General features: G+C 48.7%; 1 protein-coding gene across 1 annotated transcript in view; it reads right to left on the bottom strand.

Annotated features, from left to right (window-relative positions):
• Positions 1-22,584, bottom strand: part of PDK3 (pyruvate dehydrogenase kinase 3) — a 1,449,910-nt gene that overhangs the window by 388,931 nt on the left and 1,038,395 nt on the right. Inside the window, exon 8 of the mRNA XM_086934512.1 lies at positions 18,315-18,416. Within this exon, the coding sequence (XP_086790638.1) occupies positions 18,315-18,416 (102 nt within the window). The remainder of the gene's footprint in view (positions 1-18,314; positions 18,417-22,584) is intronic.

Genomic DNA, 22,584 nt, shown 5'->3' with positions numbered 1-22,584 from the left:
ATGCGCCCTTGGCTGGAGGCTGGTGTGGTTGAAGTGGGTGACTTTTTCTGAGATGGCAACTTGTTGGACCACGACGCCTTCCGGCAGGCCACCGGTGCTCCCCCCAGTTATATTTGCTTCACATCACTGTCACGCATTTCATACGCACCAAATGGGCACCGCAACGTCTCTGACCCCCACAACATGAATTAGTTCACCTACTATACCACATTGGCACAGGGGGTCACCTAGTACGTTGGCTGTACACGGGCATCAGGGCACACGCCGCGACTCCAACCACTACCCTAAAACTCACTTGGGAGTGGGACACGGACAGGATAATGGCAGAGAAAGAATGGCGTATGGTGCTGGAGCATCCCCGGAGGGTATCACGAAACGGTAGGTTCAGATTCATACAAGTAATGATCTTGCACAGGGCATACCTAACCCCTAAACGACTACACTTGATGTTCCTGGATGCCCCCCATAGATGCCCACGCTATGGAGAGGATGAAGCTGGGTTCCTTCATATGATCTGGAGTTGCAGAAGACTTCGCGAGTACTGGTCGGGGGTGTGCCGGGTACTACATACAGTCACAAACCTGCCAGTGCTGGTCGAAGCACTGCCCTGTCTTCTGGGGCTGCGCAGACGGCCTAAACCGCAGAAAGCCCGACTGAAACTATTGGACTTAGCTATACTACTGGCAATACGGACGATAACAATGAGATGGAAATCCCCTAGGGCACCGGGAACACACTTATGGCAAACAGAGGTACTGAAATGGGGCAGGGCAGAGGGGGCGGCCCTCAGGGAGGAGGAAATGCGGGGCCATAGAAAGTACCCCATATCCCAAGACTGGGAGGTCATGCTCATAGCACTTGAAGATATAGACCTGGCCCCGGCGCCGGGACTTGGCTCTCAGGGTTAGGAGGTGGGAGTTGGGGACTGTACAGGTGGGATCTGATGGCCCCCGCAGGTCGTACGATATGCCAGGATACAACACTTAGTATGTTACGTCAAAGCCAGTACAAACCGAGCTTAGACAACAAGAGTTGCACAGATCACCAGGAGACGGAGATGGAGGGGAATGTACAGAGGGGGGGGAGGGAAGATGAGTTAGTCATTTGTTAGATCACACGAAATTACAGAGTACGAATACAGACATGTGAATGAGATGTGTTGCACACAGTAATCAGACCGACTGTATTGCCGATGGTTCCCCATTTAGGAATAAATATGACAAAGTGGGTTGTTATGGTTGGGGGGAAAAATGAAAAATACCAGCTGATGTAATGCAGACGTTTATTGCACTGTCATATTTCTGATGATACAGCTGTGAATAAAGAGTTTAAAAAAAGGAGGGGTGGATGAGCCCAATGAGGAAAAACACATACTGGCTTTAGCACAGGGTGCAAACAATCTGTTTCAATGTCTCGTGGAAGGCCACAGCCAGAGCGACAGCTGCCCCAATGTGAGGACAAGTTAGGTGGTGCGCACACGGCAGCTGGTGATTAAGGCCATACTCCACAAACCTCTGGTGTTTGCAAAATTACCAATATGGTGGCTGCAACCCCTTTTGTGTATAACAAAGGATGTGTCAGTATCGGTCTGGAAAGACGGGGGCTGCGAGACATTGGGGACCTATACCCAGGAGAGAGGTTTTTCACTTTCATAGAGGCACAAGAGACTTTTGGGGTGGCCCGGGAGAATTTCTGCAATTCACCAAACTAACCAAGCCAGCTAGCAAAATCTGGACTGCCTTCCCCCAGTAGCCCGCTCAGTCACAGATACGAGAGGTGCTGCTAGAGATGGGTTATCCTCGCCGATTATAGTGTCCTGCTTGTATAGCACGTTGAAGCATGATAGGCTCAAGACCCTGCTTGTGGCGAGACAGGGTTGGGGCAGGGACCTTGCAGGCTCATTGGGGGGGTGGAGACTGGAATAACGCCTGGGCACTGGTGTGGGGAGTTTGCTGTAACACATGCTTCAAACTAACATATTTGTATGTCTAAACTGTGCTTATTTGACGCCAATGAGGCTGCATCAAATTTATCTTACTAGGCCGGACACGTGACCCTGATGTGGGCTGGGGCAGCTGCTTTTCTACACATGCCATTGGCAGAGTGCAGGGCTTGTAACATACTGGGAAACCATCACGCGTCGACTATGGGAAGTGACGGATATCCATATCAACAACACTGCTCGTCACTGCCTGTTACACTTGATACCATGCCCTAAAGGGAGTACGGTACACTATAGATTTGCCTTGTAAGGACCGGTGTTAGCAAACCGAAGAGTAGCTATTAGATGGCTTTCGTCCAAAAGCACTACATATACACAATGGAAGGCTGTCATTGGAGAATGGGCCCTAGCTGAGGAAAGACATATGAGAGAGGTTAAACGGTCGAAAACATGGAAGAAGACTGTTTTGAGCGGACAGGAATGTTACAGGAGCTCCTAGCCCCGCTGTCGGATGGGGTCTGAGCTTAGCCGGGCTACTTTCAAAGCTGTCTGAGATAATGCGTGGAATACCCAGGCATGCGTCAACATGGCTGGGGATGAGGGACATGGTAATGGGAAAGGTATGAGGGAGAGAGTAGATGTGTGTAGCCTGACACTAGGCACCTGTTGGGAACTGTTGTGGCCACTGTTGTACTTTCTTTTACTGATAAAATGAAAATAAGTTTAAAAAAAAAACAAAAACACTGAGCCCTCTGCCCAATGACTCTTGCGGGGGAAAGGCTGTGTCAATCAGGCCTGTTTTGAAGCGCTCAGGCCTACAATACTCCAACGTCTTAACAAGTTGCACTAAATTGTAAATGTAACTGTCCTGTAACTTTATAAAGCAATTGCCTTTCAATATTGACAGATTGGAATGTGCCATGTGCACATGCTACGAGACACAAGGAATATACGGGGAAGAGACTCATCACCCAAAGAAACTGAGTGCCCAATGTTTCTGAAATAAATGTTTTTTGGGATCCTCAAAGTGCAGTCTGGGTTTGGGAAGGAACAGTAAAGGGGACCTGGTGCCTGGCTGGTTCATGAAGGGACAGTTACTGACTCCAGAGATCCAGTAGCCATTGGCCTATTGAGGAGACAGTTGCTGGCTACGGTGCCAGTTCACCACTGGTAACTCTTAGGTGGTCTGTGGGTGTGCGCCATGTATCTCTGAACATTTTGAAGCAGTGGAAGAATTCAAAACAGTCTTCAGGAGGACCCGGGGGCAGTGGACAACTTACTCTTTTTGACCTCTGAAAGTGATTAAGTCTCTCTAGGAACAGATGCTGTCCTGTTTGTTTCCTGGGCTGATTGCTAGGGTGCATCCGGTATATGGTCTTTGTCCATCGAGCTGTCCCCTGTAGTTCTTTCATCTGCTAAAGAAGGTCACTTCCTCCTGGCTACAGATCTTCAAGCAGGCACGTTTTTTCCTTTCTCTTCACTCATTTCAGCAAGGTGTCTCCTCAAGTCTTCTCAGCATTTGCCCTAGTTTGTTCAGAGAGTGGTGCTGCTCCAACCCAGGATCTTGGATTTCTGTCTCTTGTGCTGGTGAACAAGTCAGTGTCATAAATACTTTTATTTGATTTATTAAAATCGTAAAATGGTGGAACTTGCCACCATGTGATAAACATCAACATATTGAATCAGCGTAAAACAGCATAAAACATGCCCCGTGTCTTGGGCGACTTTGCACAGATATACATGATAAGTAAAAACAGGGAGAGCGTTTTTAAATATACAAAGATAAAAGAAACAGGAGTAGCACTTTCATGAGGGGATGGCCGCACACATAAGGGCTTATATTTGATTGGATGTAACTGTCCCCTCTTGCTTGTAGTGTCTTAAAATAAAAGAGATGGGGAGGGGGAGGAGGGTGGCTCTAAAGAGAATGAAAGAGGATCTGGGTCCGGCTGCAAGGTGTCCATATGTCCCAGTTCCTCTTTTGCTGCTACCTTTTTGTCGAGCTCCTGAGCAGCAAAGTCCTTCTCGGAGGTGAGTTGAAACACTGAACAATGTGCTTATCAAAAGGGCCAGTATTTAACTAACCCTCATTGACAGGTCTGGTCGATCAGATAGTCTGCACCTTTTAAACGTTGTGGGGGCTAACCAGTCCTGGAGGGGTGTGGTCCTGGCAAATTCACCTCAAATCCAGGCCATGCATCTAAGAGTTGCCAATCACAAACAGGAAAAGGGCTTTGATTTCATTCAGGCAGGGAAGCTGTGGTTATATAAGTCTGTATAGATCATATAAAAGAAACAACTGGTTTGGGCAGAGGAGAAGGAGACTTGAAAGTGCAGGTGCCAAAAATCTATTTTAATTGTATCCTAGCACAAAAGTGACTACGTAGTGAATGACCTACCTTCACCAGGAAAATGCCTTGTCAGCCTATAAATATTCTAGATAGAGGGGACAATAGTCACCATACAAAGAGGGGTGCACTTTGGGTGTCCCTCAACATTAGAGCCACACTCAGAAGGCTGAAGTCAGTTTAAAAAAGGATAATCCTAAATAAGAATGCATGATTGTCAAGTCGGAGAGAAAAAATGCACGAGGCAAACAAATAGGGAGGGTAGCGGAGCTATACAAAGCTATACAGATAACGTTCGTTCCCAGCTTTAAATGAATCTTCCAGGCTACAATGGAGGTGGTCTTATGGGAGTTCCTTAAAAAATTACAGGATGATATCGGCAGACCCCTGTGGATTTGGAAGGGACCAGGCAAACAGCTTAACTTATCAATCTTACTAAAACATTTGAGGCATAGCGATGCAGGACCCGGACACAGATTAGGAATATGAATGGGACACAACTAAAAAGGGCAAACACTGGTAATATAATCAACATTCAATTGCTGGTAGCACACTATGGGATGTGTGTTAGCAACCAAGACTGTGCAGACCAAATTTTAAATACTACCAGTCATTACAAAAGTACTCCTTCTTGCCTGGGACATGGTGAGAGGAGGAGGAACAATCACTTCATACCCACCTTTCAGAATTTTTTACCAGAAGAACAAGTTACTTACTTTCGGTAACAATATATCTGTAAGAAACATTAGTTAGTTATAGATTCCTTACCTTAGAATTCCCCCAGGCATCAGACTGGATCGGGAACGTTTTTTCCGTCAGCAGTACCTCTGCGCGTTGGAAGGTGGCGTCGGTCGGCTCCGCGTCTGTCGTTGGCGTCGTGGTCGCCGGGATGACGTCGTGGTAGCTACTTAGCTGCTGCCTTCGCGCGCTGATGTCAGTCCTGTACATGACTTTCCGTGCCAGAAACGCAGAGTCATGCAAGACACTGACCACTGGTGCACAAAACTAGGGCCCTGAAAGGATATCCTTAACCCTAGAAATCAGCTCGCATTACAGGGAGAATGGGTGGGGCAGTAAGGAATCTATAACTAACTAATGTTTCTTACAGATATATTGTTACCAAAGGTAAGTAACTTGTTAGTCTGACAGAAACACGTTAGTTATAGATTCCTTACCTTAGAATAATGCCCCAGCAATACCAACCCCAGTGGTGGATCTGGGAACCAAGATCACACCAGAAAGTCCTGGAGAACAGAACAGCCAAAGAAGCCATCTCTCCGGACTTGACTGTCAAGGCAGTAGTGTTTGGTAAAGGTGTGCAACGAAGCCAACATAGCTGCCTAACAAATGTCATTCAGAGGAACTCCACGTCCCAAAGCAGTAGTTGCTGCCGTCGTCCTGGTGGAATGGGCACGCAGCCCCACTGGAGGCTCCTTCTTTGCCAGAGAATAACAGGCTTTGATACACAAGATGACCCATTGGGAGATAGTCTGCTTGTGTACGGCTCGACCTTTCTTGGCGACCACGTACCCAACAAAGAGCTGGTCGTCCACCCGGAACTGTTTGGTGCGATCCAAATAAAAGGAAAGTGCCCGTTTTGGGTCAAGACAGTGGAACCTTTCTTCCTCTTTCGAAGGAGGCGGAAAGAAGGTGGGGAAAGTGATGGTCTCCCCAATGTGGACGGCAGTGACAACCTTGGGCAGGAAGGATGGACGAGTCCTGAGGCAACTTTGTCCGGATGCACAGAGAGAAAAGAAAGCTTAGAAGAAAGCGCCTAGAGCTCACTCACTCGTCTGGCAGAGGTGATGGCCACCAGGAACGCGGTTTTGAGAGTCAAGAGCCTCAAAGGACAGTTGTGAAGCAGCTCAACTGGAGCTCACATTAAATAAGTTAAAACCAGGTTCACGTCCCACTGAGGCATAATGAAAGGAATAGGAGGAAAGAGATGAGTTATGCCTTTCAAGAAACGATTTACAACCGGGGACTTGAAAAGGGAAAGCTGATCTGGAAGACGAAGGAAGGGAGAGATGGCCAAGGGATATCCCTTGATCGTGCCCAGAGCACAGCCCTGCTGGGCCAAAGAAAGAAGGAACAGAAGAACCTCAGAAAGAGGGGTAGAGAGGGGATCCATAGCCTTTGCTGTGCACCATGCTCCAAATTTGTTCCACCAGCAGGGGTATACCGTCTTAGTGGAGGGACGTCTGGCTGCCAAAATTACATCGCAGACTTCAGGAGGCAGGTCGAATGACGTCAACTGCCGCCGCTCAATCTCCACGCAAGGAGGTGGCGCCTGGACAGGTTCGGGTGGAGGACCGTTCTCTGTTGCTGCAACAGAAGATCCTCCCGAAGAGGCAGACGGGTCAGGGGATCGATGGCCATGTTGAGCAGCTCGGGATACCAGACTTTTCGTACCCAATCCGGGGTGACAAGAATGACTTGGACCCGGTCGCGCCTGTTGTTCAGCACTCTGGGCAGAAGTGGTATAGGCGGAAAGGCATACAACAAACTGCAACTTTACTTGTGACGAAAAGCGTCGCCTAGCGAGTGCCGCCTTGGAAATTCCAACGTGCCAAAATTGCTAACATTGCGTGTTCTCTATGATGGCGAATAGATCTAACCAAGGCTCTCCCCACCTTACACCACCTCCGAGTGAAGACGTCATTTGTGATCCATCATGCACCTGTGGCTGAGTTCGTCGACCCTGGAATTCAGTGAACCTACCAGGTGTTGAACCACCAGAGATATGCCCTGATGTTCCTGCCATGTCCAGAGGCAGAGGGCCTCTTGACATAGGGACCACAACCCTACCCTGCCTTCTTTGTTGCAGTACCACATGGTAGTGATGTTGTCCGTGAACACCTGTACTACTCTTCCCCGGACAGAGGGAAGGAATGCTTTTAGTGCAAGACGGATCGCACGTAGCTCTAGATGGTTGATGTGGAGCCCGGACTCCGCCGGACACCAGAGGCCTCTGATCTCCGTCTTCCCCTATGTGGCCGCTTCATCCGAACAGTAATGCATCCGTCACCACTGTGAACTCTGGATGAGAAAGGGAGAAGGATCTGCCGTTGACCCAATGCTGGTTTGTGAGTCACAACTGCAATTGCTGTGCATTGCCATCCGAGATCTGGACAGAATCCCCTGATGTTGCGCCCACTGGAACTTCAGGTCCCACTGCAAAACCCGCTTACGCCACCTGGCATGATCCTTCAGCAATATGCAGAAGGCCATCAGGCCCAGTAGCCGGACGGTCATTCTGACCGAAACACGGGATAAGGGCTGAAAGATCGGAATCATAGCCCGAATATCCCAGACTCGCAGCTCGGAAGGATAGACCTGAAACCTCGTCGTGTCCAGAAACGCTCCGATAAAGAGGAGCTTCTGAGAGGGAATCAGGTGTGACGTAGTCTCGAGGTGGGAGACAAATGCCTGGGGCGAGCCCGCCTTCAACAACCAGTCGTCGAGATAGGGGAAGACTGGGACCCCTGATCTGTGCAGACGAGCTGCAACCACCGCCATCACCTTATCATGAACACCCGAGGCGCGCTGGTAAGACCGGAGGGGAGCACGGTAAACTGAAAATGCAAGTGGCCTACCGTGAACCGCAAGTAGCGCTGTTGGGCCGGCAGGACGGGGATGTGAAAATAGGCATTCTGCAAGTCCAACGCTACCATCCAGTCTCCAGGGTCGAGGGCAGACAAGACCTGAGCGAGCGTCAACATTTTGAACGTCTCCTTCCAGAGGAAGCAGTTGACGTTCCTGAGGTCCAAGATAGGACGCAGGCCCTTGTACTTCTTGGGTACCAGAAAGTAGTGGGAATAGCAACCACGACCTACTTATGGGGCAGGAACGGGCTTGATGGCTCCCTTTGCTAAGAGAGCCATAACTTCCTGTTGGAGAAGGCCCAGATGATCCTCCAACATGCAATGATACTGAGGTGGCACGGCTGGGGTGGTAGCCTCGAAGGGGAGGGAGTAGCCCCTTTGGACTATCTGCAAAACCCACCTGTCCAACGTGATGGTGCACCAGTGGGTGAGGTGATGGCGGATCCTGCCCCACTGGCGATTGATGGGCCTGAAAAGTTGGACTAGGAAGGTTTGGAGGCTGAAGCAGAGGGGGACTGGCCCGCTCGCTGGTCCCCAGAAACACGGCGGTGGCTCACCACGTCCCCGGTTGCGCAAATGTTGTGCAGGTTGCGTCGGCCTGTGGCTCTGAGCAGGACATAGTGGAGCACCCCTTCCGTAGCCACAAAAGGGGAGAAAAGCAGACTGCTCTGGGGCGGATGGAGAGACCCAAGGACTTAGGCGTAGCCCGTGAGTCCTTGAAACTCTCTACAGTGTTGTCTATTTGTCGGCAAAAAGGCGACGGCCATCAAAAGGCATGTCCATAAGGGTGCACTGGACATCCCCAGAACAGCCAAATCTCATCCAGGCGTAGCGTCGAAGGGCTACTGATGTGGAAATCATTCTGTCTAAAGAGACAGCGGTATCCAGCCCACAGCGGATGGTAAACTTTGCTGCGTCTCTTCCTGCGGCAACAGCCTGGGAGAGTACAGTCCAGGCTTCCTCCAGACACTGAGGCAGCACTTGCGCAACCGTGTCCCACACAGAGTGGGAATAGCGGCCCAATTGACATGTAGTGTTTACCGACCACAGTCCCAAGCTGGCAGAAAAAAAAAATCTTCCCAAGATAATCCAGCTTCTTGGATTACTTATCTGGAGGTGGGTTAGGTAATGCACTCTTGGACGTAGAGGCTTGGACCACCAAGCTTTCAGGAGTGGGGTGTTGGGAGAGGAAAGTGGGGTCGCCCAGAGCCGGGTGGTGGCGTCGGGCAATCATCCTATCCACTGGAGCCCCATGTTGGGCCTGGACCAGGTACCCAAAAGTATGTCATTTAGGGCTTCATTGAATGGCAGCAGGGGCTCTGAAGAGTTCTTTTGCGGTTGAAGCACCACTGTCAGAAGGTTAGTCATGACTGCCACCGTAGGGAGCTCGACGTGGAGAGCCTCGGCCACCCTACCCAACACCACTGCATAGGAAGCTCCCTCCTCCGTAGCCACGGTAGGAAGAGACAGCATGCCATGGTCTGAGGAGGTATTGAGACCACTGGCATCCCCAGGTCCTCTCTCCAGTCTGGATCATATTCCAACTGGTCGGTAAGAGGGTCACCTGACCCCTTCCAGTCCTCCTCCTCGTCCTCTGGGCGCCAATCTGGCCTGAAAGGGAGACCAGGAGTGGACAGGGGCACCAAGACCACTCGGCGGCGGATTGGGCGACGCGCGAAGCCGGTACAGCTCCGTGTCCACATCAAGATGGAGGCCGGAGTCGACGCCGGCTGAGGGCACAAATGGCGTCGAGTGCGGTGCCGAAGAAACAGTGCCGGGGAAGGCGTAGTAAGGTCAATCGGCGCTGATCCGGATCCAGGCCTGGATCCATGGGGCCCCTGTGGCGCCAGGGCCGGAACCGCCGCCAGGGAAGGCCTAGTACCCCAACTGAGTCCGCGGGACCAAAGGCGCGCCAGCGGAGTCGGGCAGCCCAAAGATGGCATGCATCGCCTTGTAAAATTGACAAAGCTGGGCAGGGGTCGCTCCGGGTCCCGGGAAGGGAGGGAAACTTGGGAGTCGACCCTTCAGGCTCCGCATGCGGAGCTGGGGGAGGGCACCGCCCACATCCCTCGTCACGTCAGCCGACCAAGGGGGAGAAGTTGAAGAGCGCCGATGCTTCTTCGACTTCTTCTTGTGCTTCAATTTACCTGACCCTGAGTGCGAAGATTTGAATGCTGAATGGTGATTGCTCCGTGACCATTCCCTCGACCTACCTCGCGACCGGGACCTCGAACAGCGCAAAGCCGACTGCCGGCGTTCAAGAAGCTTTTAGGACTGCTCCCGCAAAGAATTCGGAGCCATAGTCCAGCAGTCAGAGCACGACTTGGGGTCGTGGTCGCGCTCCAGGCAAAAGAGGCACATGCGGTGTACAGGAACCACAAGCCTTGAAGCTGGGCATCCCTATGTGCACAAGGAGTCGGTAGGACTCAAAAAGACATCAACAAAAGTCGCTCAAAAAGTTCAGTCAAAAAATGTCTGGAAGTACGTCTCTCTGGGGATCTGTGCTGGCTGGCGCAAAAAAAGGAAGAACTGACGTCAGTGTGCGAGGGCGGCGTTAAGTAGCTACCGCAACGTAATCTTGGCGACCACGATGCCAACGACGGACGTGGTGCCACCTTTTGACACGCAGTGGTACTTCTGATGAAAAACTTTCTGGATCCAGTCTGACTCCTGGGGGTAATTCTGAGGTAAGGAATCTATAACTAACTGTTTCTTTCAGATGGGTAACAATTATAAAGCCATTGACAGATATAGATACAAACTACTTGCAAATGCAACGTTTGTGTGGGGACCACAAGGGGTAGTGATACTAGCCAGGACGACATCCCTGGCAAAATTTGGCACGATCGGATGGGAAGATATGTAGCGCTGACAGGGATATGGGAGGGCAAGGTCATCAACATATGCTCAGTTTAAGCACCACCAAAACTACATGCCGACACCCTACCTGTGCTCAGTAAACTTCTATTGGAACTTCCACTGGGTGTCCTGGTATTGGATGGGGACAGGAACGCCACGTTGGACCCAGAATGGGACCGAGTGTCGAACTCAGAAAGGGGGAATGGGTACGTAACCTCTGCGAGCATTCGCAAAAGCCCTCGGGCTAGTGGACCTCTAGCGCTAGCATAACCCTAAGATCAAGCAATATACATTCTATTTGGTGCCTCACAAGGGGGCTCCCGATTGGACTACCTACTGACACATTCCAAGGATACAAGTTGGTTCAGGGGAGGCGATCCACAGGGCACGAGGCATATGAGACCACTTGCCTGTAGAGGTGTGACTGCTGGGACCATCTAGAGATGATACACTACCACCCCGACTTGACCCATGGATCTTTAAGGACAAACAGGTCACTGTCAAATTAAGAGAAGAACTGGCAACCAAGAAAATGTAGGAACGGTAGACTCTGCATGTGTGTTGTGGGAAGGGCACAAAACAGTGATACAAAGCTATGCACAGGCTAAAGCAGGGGAAAGAAGAACAGAGACTCCAACATGAAGCAAAGAAGGAAATTACTAGGCTTGAAACAACGACTAAGGACACCAGGGCACCGTACATACATGTCAAACATCAAATCCAGATGAAACAACAGGAAATGAGAGACACTACGGAAAATAAAGCCAGGGCGCAGGCCAGCTCGACTCAGAGAGGTTGGGGATAAGGCCTGGTTAGAGAAGAGAGACAAACAAAGAAACTGGATGTTAGAGATTCATACTCCTCAAGGGGAGCCTCATAGAACAGGACAGGAGACTGCAGCAACATTTGCTGATCATTATGAGACACTGCAAATGTCAGACTCAAGCAGAACAGGGTCAGATTGTGCTGAACTCCTCTGAGATGCTCGTCACCCCGTGCTATCACTAGAGGTTTATGAAGAGCTAGATAAGGATCCCACTGCCGAAGACATAGGCCATGCCATCAGAGATCAACAGCCAGGCAAAGCGGCCGGCTCAACAGCCTGCCAGCCGAATTGTACAATGCTGGCTCCACCTCCTGTGGTGCGTCTGATGTCCCTGGCCTGTCCTGTGAAAAGAAGAGAGGAGCTGAGCTGAGCAAAACAAAGTGCTCCAAAGCTCCCCAGAACCAGTTGTATTTGGTTCCCCCAAACCCTGCACCTTTTAGACAAAGGAAATATTGTATAAACATAGGGGATGTGACTCCGTGAAGATGTTCTTGTTCTTGGACTCGAATCTGCCAGGGGAGTGCTGCTGCTGTGTCCCAGGGGAGGGGGGGGGGGGGGGGGGGATGCCATGAGGGCTTGCCTCCATGGGTCCTGCCTTGCCCTTGATGCCTGTAAGACTCCTGGGACCTTTATGCTTCATTTTGCTAGCCTTAAGGACTTTAGGCTGCTCCTGCGCCCTGTGAGGACTTTGCTTTATTATTACGAGCACCTGGCTCTTTTTTGCTGCAGGGGAGCGTGGGCTTCGCAGCGCAGCGCTGCAGCCCTCTGAGGGCGAATCCCCAGCGTAGGGATTCCCCCATGATGCCGGCCAAAGCTGGTGCCCACCCGCATCTTTGCCTTTTTTTTTATTATTGACCCATAGCGGGAGCCCACCCAGCTTTATACTTTTAATTAGGTGGGTGCACACCCCACATGGCCGCTTTATATTTATTTTTAAACTGCGGGGGCCCACCCCGCGTTCTACTGCCAGAAAAATCACCGCCGCGGCCCTTGCCGCAAAACCGGAAGTCAGGCGCCCTTGCTCGGGGCGTGGGCGGAGCCTGCGATCCGGCAGGAAAAGAAGCCAGCGTGACGTGCTGACGCGGGGCTCCCATGCTGGAGGGAGAGCCCTGCGGTGGCGGCCGGAGTGGAGAAAAGCCCTGGGTCCCACAAGAGGGCCCGGGTGAAGTTTGCAGGCGGCCGCCGCAAGGAGGAGCCCTCGCCAGATAGAGAGCAGCCCGGTGAGTTGAAGTGGCTGTGTGTGTAATTGGTAGTGCCTGATCGAGGCACAGTTTCGGACATGTCTCGAGCGCCCCAGTCTGTAAAAGGGCTGCTCCAACTTGGGACAAAGTTATTTACAAGACCCGTGGGGGCCAGAGGGCACCGTAGTGCCGGGCCTGACCTTCATCCACAGCTGCCCCGCTTGATAGAGGGCAGCTGCCACGTTTTTGGGGACATGTTTATTCTTAGAGCCCGTGCATGGCTCCAACAGTGGCATCATTGTTTTTAGAGCTTATGTGGCTCCAACGTTTGGCATGTTTTACTTACAGAGCCTAGGTGGCTCCAACGACGTGGCAGAAATGTTCTAGAGCCCCGTGTGGCTCCAACGTTTGCATTATTTATTTATAAAGCCCCGTGTGGCTCTAACGCTTTGCATTAATTACTTTTAGAGCCCAGAGTGGCTCCAACAAAGGGGGCACACTTGCTTTAAGGGCCATTGAGAGCCCATGCCTCATTTTTATATTCCCTGCAAAAAACACAGTTGATGGACAGAATGCAGAACAATGTCATACATTCACCCCAGTACAGAGATCTGGGCCTAAATCCATCGTTTTTTTGCACTCCACACCACCCCAGTTCAGACATGGCCATATGCAAATCAGTCTGACCCTGTGCCTCATGAGAACAGTCCAGCCCGAACTGCCAAGCCATGCCTTCCCTGGACCGGAAACAAGCTTCTGAGGACCGGTTTCTGGCATTCCAGCCGTCTTCAGCCCGGCTTGCTTGAATCCAGTGGTGTGGAGAGTATGGGACTCACGTCTGAGCATACCCATCCCACTCGAAGTGACAAATGCAAAAACCACAGTTGATGGACAGAATGCAGAACAATGTCATACATTCACCCCAGTACAGAGCATACCCATTCCACTCGGGGTGACAAATGCAAAAACCACAGTTGATGGACAGAATGCAGAACAATGTCATACATTCACCCCAGTACAGAGATCTGGGCCTAAATCCATCGTTTTTTTGCACTCCACACCACCCCAGTTCAGACATGGCCATATGCAAATCAGTCTGACCCTGTGCCTCATGGGAACAATCCAGCCCGAACTGCCAAGCCATGCCTTCCCTGGACCGGAAACAAGCTTCCGAGGACCGGTTTCTGGCATTCCAGCCGTCTTCAGCCCGGCTTGCTTGAATCCAGTGGTGTGGAGAGCATGGGACTCACGTCTGAGCATACCCATCCCACTCGGGGTGACAAATGCAAAAACCACAGTTGATGGACAGAATGCAGAACAATGTCATACATTCACCCCAGTACAGAGATCTGGGCCTAAATCCATCGTTTTTTTGCACTCCACACCACCCCAGTTCAGACATGGCCATATGCAAATCAGTCTGATCCTGTGCCTCATGGGAACAGTCCAGCCCGAACTGCCAAGCCATGCCTTCCCTGGACCGGAAACAAGCTTCAGAGGACCGGTTTCTGGCATTCCAGCCGTCTTCAGCCCGGCTTGCTTGAATCCAGTGGTGTGGAGAGTATGCTACTCACGTCTGAGCATACCCATCCCACTCGGAGTGACAAATGCAAAAACCACAGTTGATGGACAGAATGCAGAACAATGTCATACATTCACCCCAGTACAGAGATCTGGGCCTAAATCCATCGTTTTTTTGCACTTCACACCACCCCAGTTCAGACATGGCCATATGCAAATCAGTCTGACCCTGTGCCTCATGGGAACAGTCCAGCCCGAACTGCCAAGCCATGCCTTCCCTGGACCGGAAACAAGCTTCCGAGGACTGGTTTCTGGCATTCCAGCCGTCTTCAGCCCGGCTTGCTTGAATCCAGTGGTGTGGAGAGCATGGGACTCACGTCTGAGCATACCCATTCCACTCGGGGTGACAAATGCAAAAACCACAGTTGATGGACAGAATGCAGAGCAATGTCATACATTCACCCCAGTGAATATATATATTCCCGGCTGCCCAGCAAGTAGTGGGCAGCTGCAACGTTTAGGTTATTCTTTTCTTTAGGGGACATGCTGAAGTTAGGAGTGAGAGCCACTCCTTTGCCCCCCCCTCCCTTGTCTTAACAGCTGCGCAGCACTTAGTGCCAGCTGCTACATTTAGGCCTGCGCAGATTGCGCACCCCAGACTCCTGCTGCATAGGCAGCGCTCCCTGACTTTTGGACAAAGGGCATTTGAGCCCCTTAGAGATGGCCAGATGGACTGGGGGACTATTAGGTTTGTAGGGCGCCAGGCCCTAGTGTGATTTATATAGGTGCTAGGACATGTAATTTATATAGTATGTTTTATGCACCCTGATTTATGCTTCTAGATGTGACTTTATGATTATGAGGTTTTTACCTACTGTGTTATGTTTGAGTAATTCTCTACTGTGGTTTAGGTATGATTTATTCCTTACTGCGTTTAATGTTAGTACGTTTATTTCCTAATGCAATTTATGTTTAGGAGATTATGGTCTACCATGTTTAGGCTTATGAGGTTGGCACAGAATATATTTCTCACCTGATGTGATACTGTGTATAATATAATTCATGTTACAGGATGATGCTGAGTATAGTGTCTGCCAGTAATTACTAGTTGTGGTCTACGTTTATGATATGTTCTTACTTTTACTTTTTTACCAAGTGATGATTCTGACAGTGGCCCACGTGGCCCTGTCATGTGTAAATAATCCACTGCAAATATTGCCCAGTGCCAGTTGGCACAGTGTATATTGTGTGATTATCCTTTAATGTATTTTGTGATAATAGAAAGGCTATTTTTATATATACCCTTGTGTGGAGTTCCTTTTGTGGTGTACCTAGTATGTTGTTGCTGTGTGTTGTTGCGCAAATGCTTTACACATCGCCACCGGGATAAGACTGACTGCTCGTGCCAAGCTACCAAAGGGGGTGAACAGGGGTTATCTTTGGTGTGTAACTCCCTTTCCCTGACTAGAGTGGTGGTCGCTGCCTGACTTTGGCGCAAGCCTTAGCCAACCAGAGATCCCCATTTCTAACAATTCCCAAGTTCTGCGCCGGAGTTCTGCTCCTGTATAGGAACCTGATGGTCAGGGTGCGAGTGAACAGGACAGTGTCACTGCCCATTGCTCTACATAAATTTACGAGGCAGGGATACCCACTCTGTCCTATGATCTTTGCCCTGGCGGTGGAGACCCTGCCTGCATGGGTAAGGTGCGACCTGTTGATAAAGGGAATAACTGGGGTGGCTAGGAAGAGAAGATCTTGTTATATATCATTGATATAATGCTATAAGTCATGAACCCCTGGTTCACAATTGGTCGGATACTTCACATATTCCAGCTATTTGGCAGCTATTGAGGCTATGAGATACATTTGGACAAGTCCCTTCTCTTTGTGTTGGCCAGGGCCGTCCCAACCCTGGCGCCGAGTGGACGAGCCCTATTGATTTAAAAAAGAAGTTCAAGTACTTGGGAATAATGATATCAAAGACAGACAATGAGTTCCTCAAAGAAAACTTATTCCTGCAACTGACTAGGCTGCGTAGCAGATGTGATACATTGGAGACAATTGCCATTGTCATTAATGGGAAGAGATGCCCTGTTTAAAATGATGGCACTGGCCAGTTTATTATATGTCCTTCAGAACATGCCCTGTAGAGTACCATCAGACTTTTTTCAGAAAGTCAACAGCGAATTACAACAGCTCTTATGTGACGTGGGAAGTTCTAGGATAGTGCTACACAAGCTACAGAGGGAAGTCTTTGAGGGGGGAATGGCTATTCCCGATATCAGAAAATACTACTGGGATGTACTGCTAGTCACAATGAAAGACTGGGTGTTTTTGGGAGGAGCGGAACCTGCCTTCATAGTAGATCGCCACTTGATGGGAAGGAAGGGGTACCCTGCCACATCCTATGGGAAGTTGGTGAATTGAAAGGCTTCCGGAAATGGGGACTTTAAGGGATTGACTACCTAGAAGATGTCTGGAGGGGACAAACACTTATTGATTTCAAAGCACTAAAGGCAGACTATCAGATGCCTGACTGGGAGCAGTTTTGTCACTTGCAACTGAAACACTCATTGATGGCGAGCAAATACCAGAGTTTACACCACTAGAGGATACGGTATTGTTAGATCCAATGCTGGAAAAGGCCACCTCCCTGATATACAGGAAGATAACGAACAATACTCCAGCTCTCCGAACTGGGTATATTAGAGGATGACGATTGGACGGAGGCAATGCAGAGTCCCAGGGAGGTGGCCGTAAGGGCGCGTTTCTGAATCATTCAACTCTGTGTATTACACAGATCATACACCTCTAGGGTAGTATTGCACCATATGGGCCGCAGTGATACAGATCAATGCGCGAGGGGCTGTCAAGAGGTGGGCACCTTCCACACGCTATGGACCTGCCTCCAAATTCAGCAATATTGGAAAGAGATAGCACTGGTCATGTCTGAGATTGTGGATCACGAGGTTACTCTAAAGGCTAGATGGCATTTACTGTGTGTATCAGGCATAAAACCATGGCCGAAATAAACAAAGATCTGGCTCCTCGTTGCAGATGTAGTGGCGAAAAGAAACATAGCAAGGGGGTTGGGATGGTACCAACTCTGGGGACTGGGAAGGCAGGCCTCCGTTAATGCTGCACAGCTGAAAAGGTGGTGTTTCAAAGTCAGGGTGCTCATGGAAGTGGGAAAGATATGGAGTCGGTGAGTGAAGTATAGAGGTCTTTGAGGAAACTACGACCATAGACGATATGCTGGGAGGGGTTGTGCTACGAGAATTTATAAACGGAATGGAATGTCAGTGAGGTTGAATTCATTAGTGCTATACTGCAATGGAATAATTGTACTGAATGTGAACGAACCCCGAACCCTCATGTTGACTTTCTAGGAACATCTGTGCAAACAAATGTGTTAAGTTTTGTTTAATAAAATTTTTAAAAGAATATATAAATAAAAACGAAATGACAGACAATGAATTCAGGCCTTGGAAAAAATAGAGAACTGTTTAAAAAGGAGAACATAACATCTTTCAGTAATGTAAACGAGAGATTTTACTAGACTCAAATTGGTCACTTAGCCATGAATTTAAAAGTTAGATGTGGGGCCACTGGATTGATCACAGGTTTTGAAAGATAAACTAAAACTCTATAGAATCATACACACCGGAAGAGTAACGAAGACATAATCCTACCAAGGATCATGGCTCAAAGATCTACAAAGTATGATTTGCAAAGCAGATTAGGAACATATATGGGCCGGTTCAGAAGGGTTTATCTAAAGAAACCTCTCTAGAAATATGACTACCAATAGTATGAGTTGAACAGAGCAAATTCCTTCCTGGTCGACATGGAAAAATCTAGGACCTTTTAACTACAGAGAATTCTATTGCATGCAACACAATATCTTGGGTTGCTTTCATCAGTTCCATATTTGTCACCACATTGTGCCTATTTAAATACTGCATTTTCTTTCTCTTAAATGCAAATAAAATCATGTGAATTAAAAAAATGGCTTTTTACTTGTAAATGTACCTTTATAGACAAATCCTCGTTGCCCAATGTGACTAAGGCTTTAATCGAAGGATAGCCCTCTTTTCGACCTTCGTGCAGCTCCACTGTAGCTCTCATCGAATTCTAAGGTAATTGAGTGAAAATGGTTATTTTTGTCAAAGAAAAATGCAATTTAGCAAAACAGAAGCATGTAATATCATCAAACTTCCTATAGTAACATTGACCTTTTTAAGTAAGTTGGGTGACAGATCCTTGGACTAATGCAGGAAATAAGGTAAAGTGAATTTTAGGGTCATCGATTAATACTGATTGGAGTTTATGGTTGATCACCAACTAACTGGTACCTACAGATATACTGTGGTAGGACAACACATTGAATTTTCAGCACATAGTGCAATAACAGTTCCCATGCACCTCGTTTATGATCAAGATGGAGTTGGATGAAAAGATAAAGATACACAAGTCAGTGGGCTTAGAAAATAGGAGAGAATTTCTTATTTGCAGCGTTGGTATGGATTTGCAAACAAGTAAAATAAAGGGAGCAAAGAAACAAACAACCTCTCAAGCTTTGGGCGAATAAGTATCACAAACAATGTTATTTATTAAGCACATATACAAAACCAAATCATCATTCAGGACTCACCACATAAATAACCAACCACCAATTGATCACTACAAATCAGCCAAATATTAAAAATTATGTGAACAGAAATCTTTTAACAGATTTTCTACACTGGATCAAGGACAATAGAGATCAAATTTCCAGAATAAGCCTATTCCACAATCAAGGAGCTTAAACAACCAGGCTCCTTTTACAACTTATTTTAAGGACCATCAATAAGAATAGAGTGGCAAAATTTAAGACCCTTTTAGGAGTATGCTGAGCAAACTCGCAAAAAGGGCTTGCAAGCACTATAATGTCAAACTTGGAATTCTATTCGATTTATATAAAGCATGATTAATAGTAGGTGTCATGGATTTAAGTGAGAGATTTTAAAAAGACGTATACCTGACACAGGGGTCATAGGAAATTATTGAAACAGGAAGGTTTTTATGCACTTGGAACATTTTAAAAAGTTATATTTCGCCCGAATTACAGGTAGACATTATTCCAGGACTGCGCTGTGATAACAGAGAAAGCATGCCCGCTGCATCTGGAATTTAAAAATTTGGGCACAACCACCTGGTTGGAGGAAAAGGAGAGCACTGAAAAAATGTAGTTGGAACAATGGGTGGAGAAAATAACCTTACGGCAGAAGACGAGGGCCTTAAAGAGGCTCCTCTTCTGGAGGGAGAACCAGTATAAGGTTTTGAGATGGAATGATATTTTGGCATATTTGTGAATGCCTATCACTAACCTAGCTGCTGTGTTTTGAATTAGCTGCAATATATGCAGTAGGTAGGAGGAACGGCCAACATAAAGGGCATTGCAGTAGTCAATGTTACTGATGACCAAGTTGTAAATGCGTCTGCCTACACATCTGTGGTATGGTGGGAAGAATATTCTTTAAAGACTTCATGGTGAAGAAACAGGCTGTCATCAGTATCTTAATGTGGGGCTTGAAAGACAATTTGGAGTAAAAAATAACTCCTAGATTTCGTGCATTGATAGCTGAGGTAGGACAGGTGCCTAACGATTACAAATATAGTAAGAGGCACTTCCGAAGACCAGGACCTCCGTGGTATAGGTATTGATGTGGAGCAAATTGGTGTTCAGCCAACTTGCTACCTCGTGTGAGCAGTTTTAAAGGGTTCTTGCAGAAAGTTGAAGTTGCCATCTCGACGTAGAATGATCTGCGTATGCATGGAACTGATAATTGTTGGAGTGATCTTGAAATAAAGGAAACTTGGAGATCAGAGCATGTTGGGCTCTGAGATTGTCTCTATATTGCATGAGGTCCCAGAGCCGCTGCCTTTCCTGAGCTGCTGGCAGCAGCTCTGCCCAGTGCCTGATGTTGTATGGATCCACAGAATGTGAATGGAGTGGAAAACACCTCTATTACCAACGTTGGTGGCTGTAGGAGAAGTAAGCTAGGAGGGGAAAAATGGAGTAGCAAGGCCTCCGTTTGGCGCACGTGTGTCTTTTTAACATGCTGGTGGTTTACCTTCTACAACAGCATGATTTATGCTAGGAGTTAGGTGCAGTGCTGAGCGTACACAACTCAGAAGCTGGCATTTACAGGTCCCTATTGATGGGCTTGAGCAGCAAGTGGTATGTAGTATTAGAATAATAGTGGTTAGGAGCACTTGACAAGCATTTACAAGCAGTGGAAAAAAGTTCGTTTTCTAGAAACACCTCGGTGAAATCCAGAGCCCAGGTCAAGAAAGTATTCGCAGGATTGGTACGAATATATTTTGTGCAATTCTTCAGTAAGGCAAGGCTGGGGAAGGGGAGAGGGGAATAAGCTTTCAGTGAATTTACATAAGGTGTACCTAAGACGCACTATGAAAGTTGAGTAATACAGCTAGCACATGCTTGGTTAATTCTTTAAGTCTTTCACAGAGCACAAGCTCAAAACACACAAATATTGCCCTCAATGCCAAGCTGAAAAAATCTGCAGTGGTAATGGACCCACATCATGCTCATTCATCCACAAACCAAGTTACCTCCACTTTAGTAGGTGTAGGAAGGTGGACCCCTGACTATGGTTACCCCAGATTTGTTGCCTTGTGTTTAGCCGGTTTTTGACTTAGTTGGCCTGGTTCCCTGCTAATCAGGGCCCCAGGCTCTCTGCTCACTCCTTAAAATGGACTCCATGCACCCTAGGTGCATAACTAAATTGGTACTGGACACCTTGTCAGCCCCTATATAGTGCACTATAGGTGCCAAGGGCACAGGTGCATCCAAGGCCTACCAGGGGCTGCAGCATACTTTTGCCACCCCTGGCTGGTTCTTAAATTGACACAACTGGCTGATCACTCAGCTGGGGCAAGTTGGTGTAATCACCTCTTGCTTAGATATAGTATACCTATATCTAAACCTAAAACTGGACCCATATATACCTATAAGACACTCCTATGGCCTTAACAATCCTGGAGGCAGAGTGCTTGGTTTTATGTGAGATGGTGCTCTAGCATGAGCTGAGCCTGTCTGCAGCTGTCGGGACCAACTCCCTTAGCTGTTCCGGGATATTGCCATACCATATACTCTTAAGTGCATTATAATCCATCGCGGTTATGTGCTAACTTTGGTTTGGCTTTATCAAAACATGTCGTGTAAGGTGTCATACGATTTGGAATACTATCCCCTCGACAGTCCTGTCGACGGGGATAGCATTCCACCCTTCTAGAGGGAGAAGACATGTTACTTTGCTAAAACGCGGTTGATTTCTAAAAGAGCCTCAGCATCACAAAATGGATGCTGCTGCCACCGACACAAGTCTGACCTCCTGCTTCTGACCGAAACTTGGCAGAGGAGGCCTGGACAAAGGGTTTCCTGTCGCAGGGAGGTGCTACACCTCCCCAGACAGGAGATAGTGTATTGGGGCAGGGTGGGTTGAATGAAACCAGACAGTGCCTGGGGCGCACAAGGCTTCCCCTTGCATAATCCGGTCAAACCGGTTCTGGGGCACAGCAGCCCCAGTGCGACCCTGGACAAAGGGAAAGGGGTGTAACCACCCCATTCCTGGGTCCCACCCATAGGAGGGACCTAGCAGGATATCCAGCCCACTAGATTAGTATAAGAGTGGGAGCAGTGCCAAAGCACTCAGATTATCCTGACTGAAACTTATGAAACAAAACTCTGGACCCTTCGACATCCTACTTGACGTAGAAGACTGAAGAATCTCCCTTGTGGTCAAGGAGTGACCACCCTGTTCAAACAGGCACCATCCAGCACCTCGACGTTTGCGTTGTTGCAGTTCCCGCTGGAACTCGAGCGACAGAGTTCGACAAGACCCAGCGTGCCTGCCTTCTAACAGCCCGATCCACAGTCCCTGCAGAGCTGAGACCCGTGGAGGCGATCTGAAGCGTGGGGCCCGCCATCTTGGAAAGACCACGAGACGCTGACCATGCAGCCCCCGAGTGACCCTCGAAGCTGTGCATTGGGGTTTGAGAAGCCCCAGCCCTGAGCCTCTCTTGCACCGAAGCTCACCCCTCTACACTCACCGAGTGCTGCGTGGGGCCCTTCTGCATCTTTTGGCTCAACGCATTGGTCAGGTCACTTGCCCGTGGGCTTGTGGCCCCGGTACCGAAGAACTTTGAAATCTAACTTGTGAGTCTGGTTGCTCCAGACTTGCCCTCGCTCCCCTGAAAAGGAGCACCCGCTCTGACCCTCCTGGTCCGAGTATTA

The sequence above is a fragment of the Lissotriton vulgaris genome, chromosome 8 (assembly GCF_964263255.1).
Source record: "Lissotriton vulgaris chromosome 8, aLisVul1.2, whole genome shotgun sequence".
NCBI classification, from domain to species: domain Eukaryota; kingdom Metazoa; phylum Chordata; class Amphibia; order Caudata; family Salamandridae; genus Lissotriton; species Lissotriton vulgaris.
The sequence above is the reverse complement of the archived record's forward strand: the minus strand, read 5'-3'. Positions and strand labels throughout refer to the sequence as shown.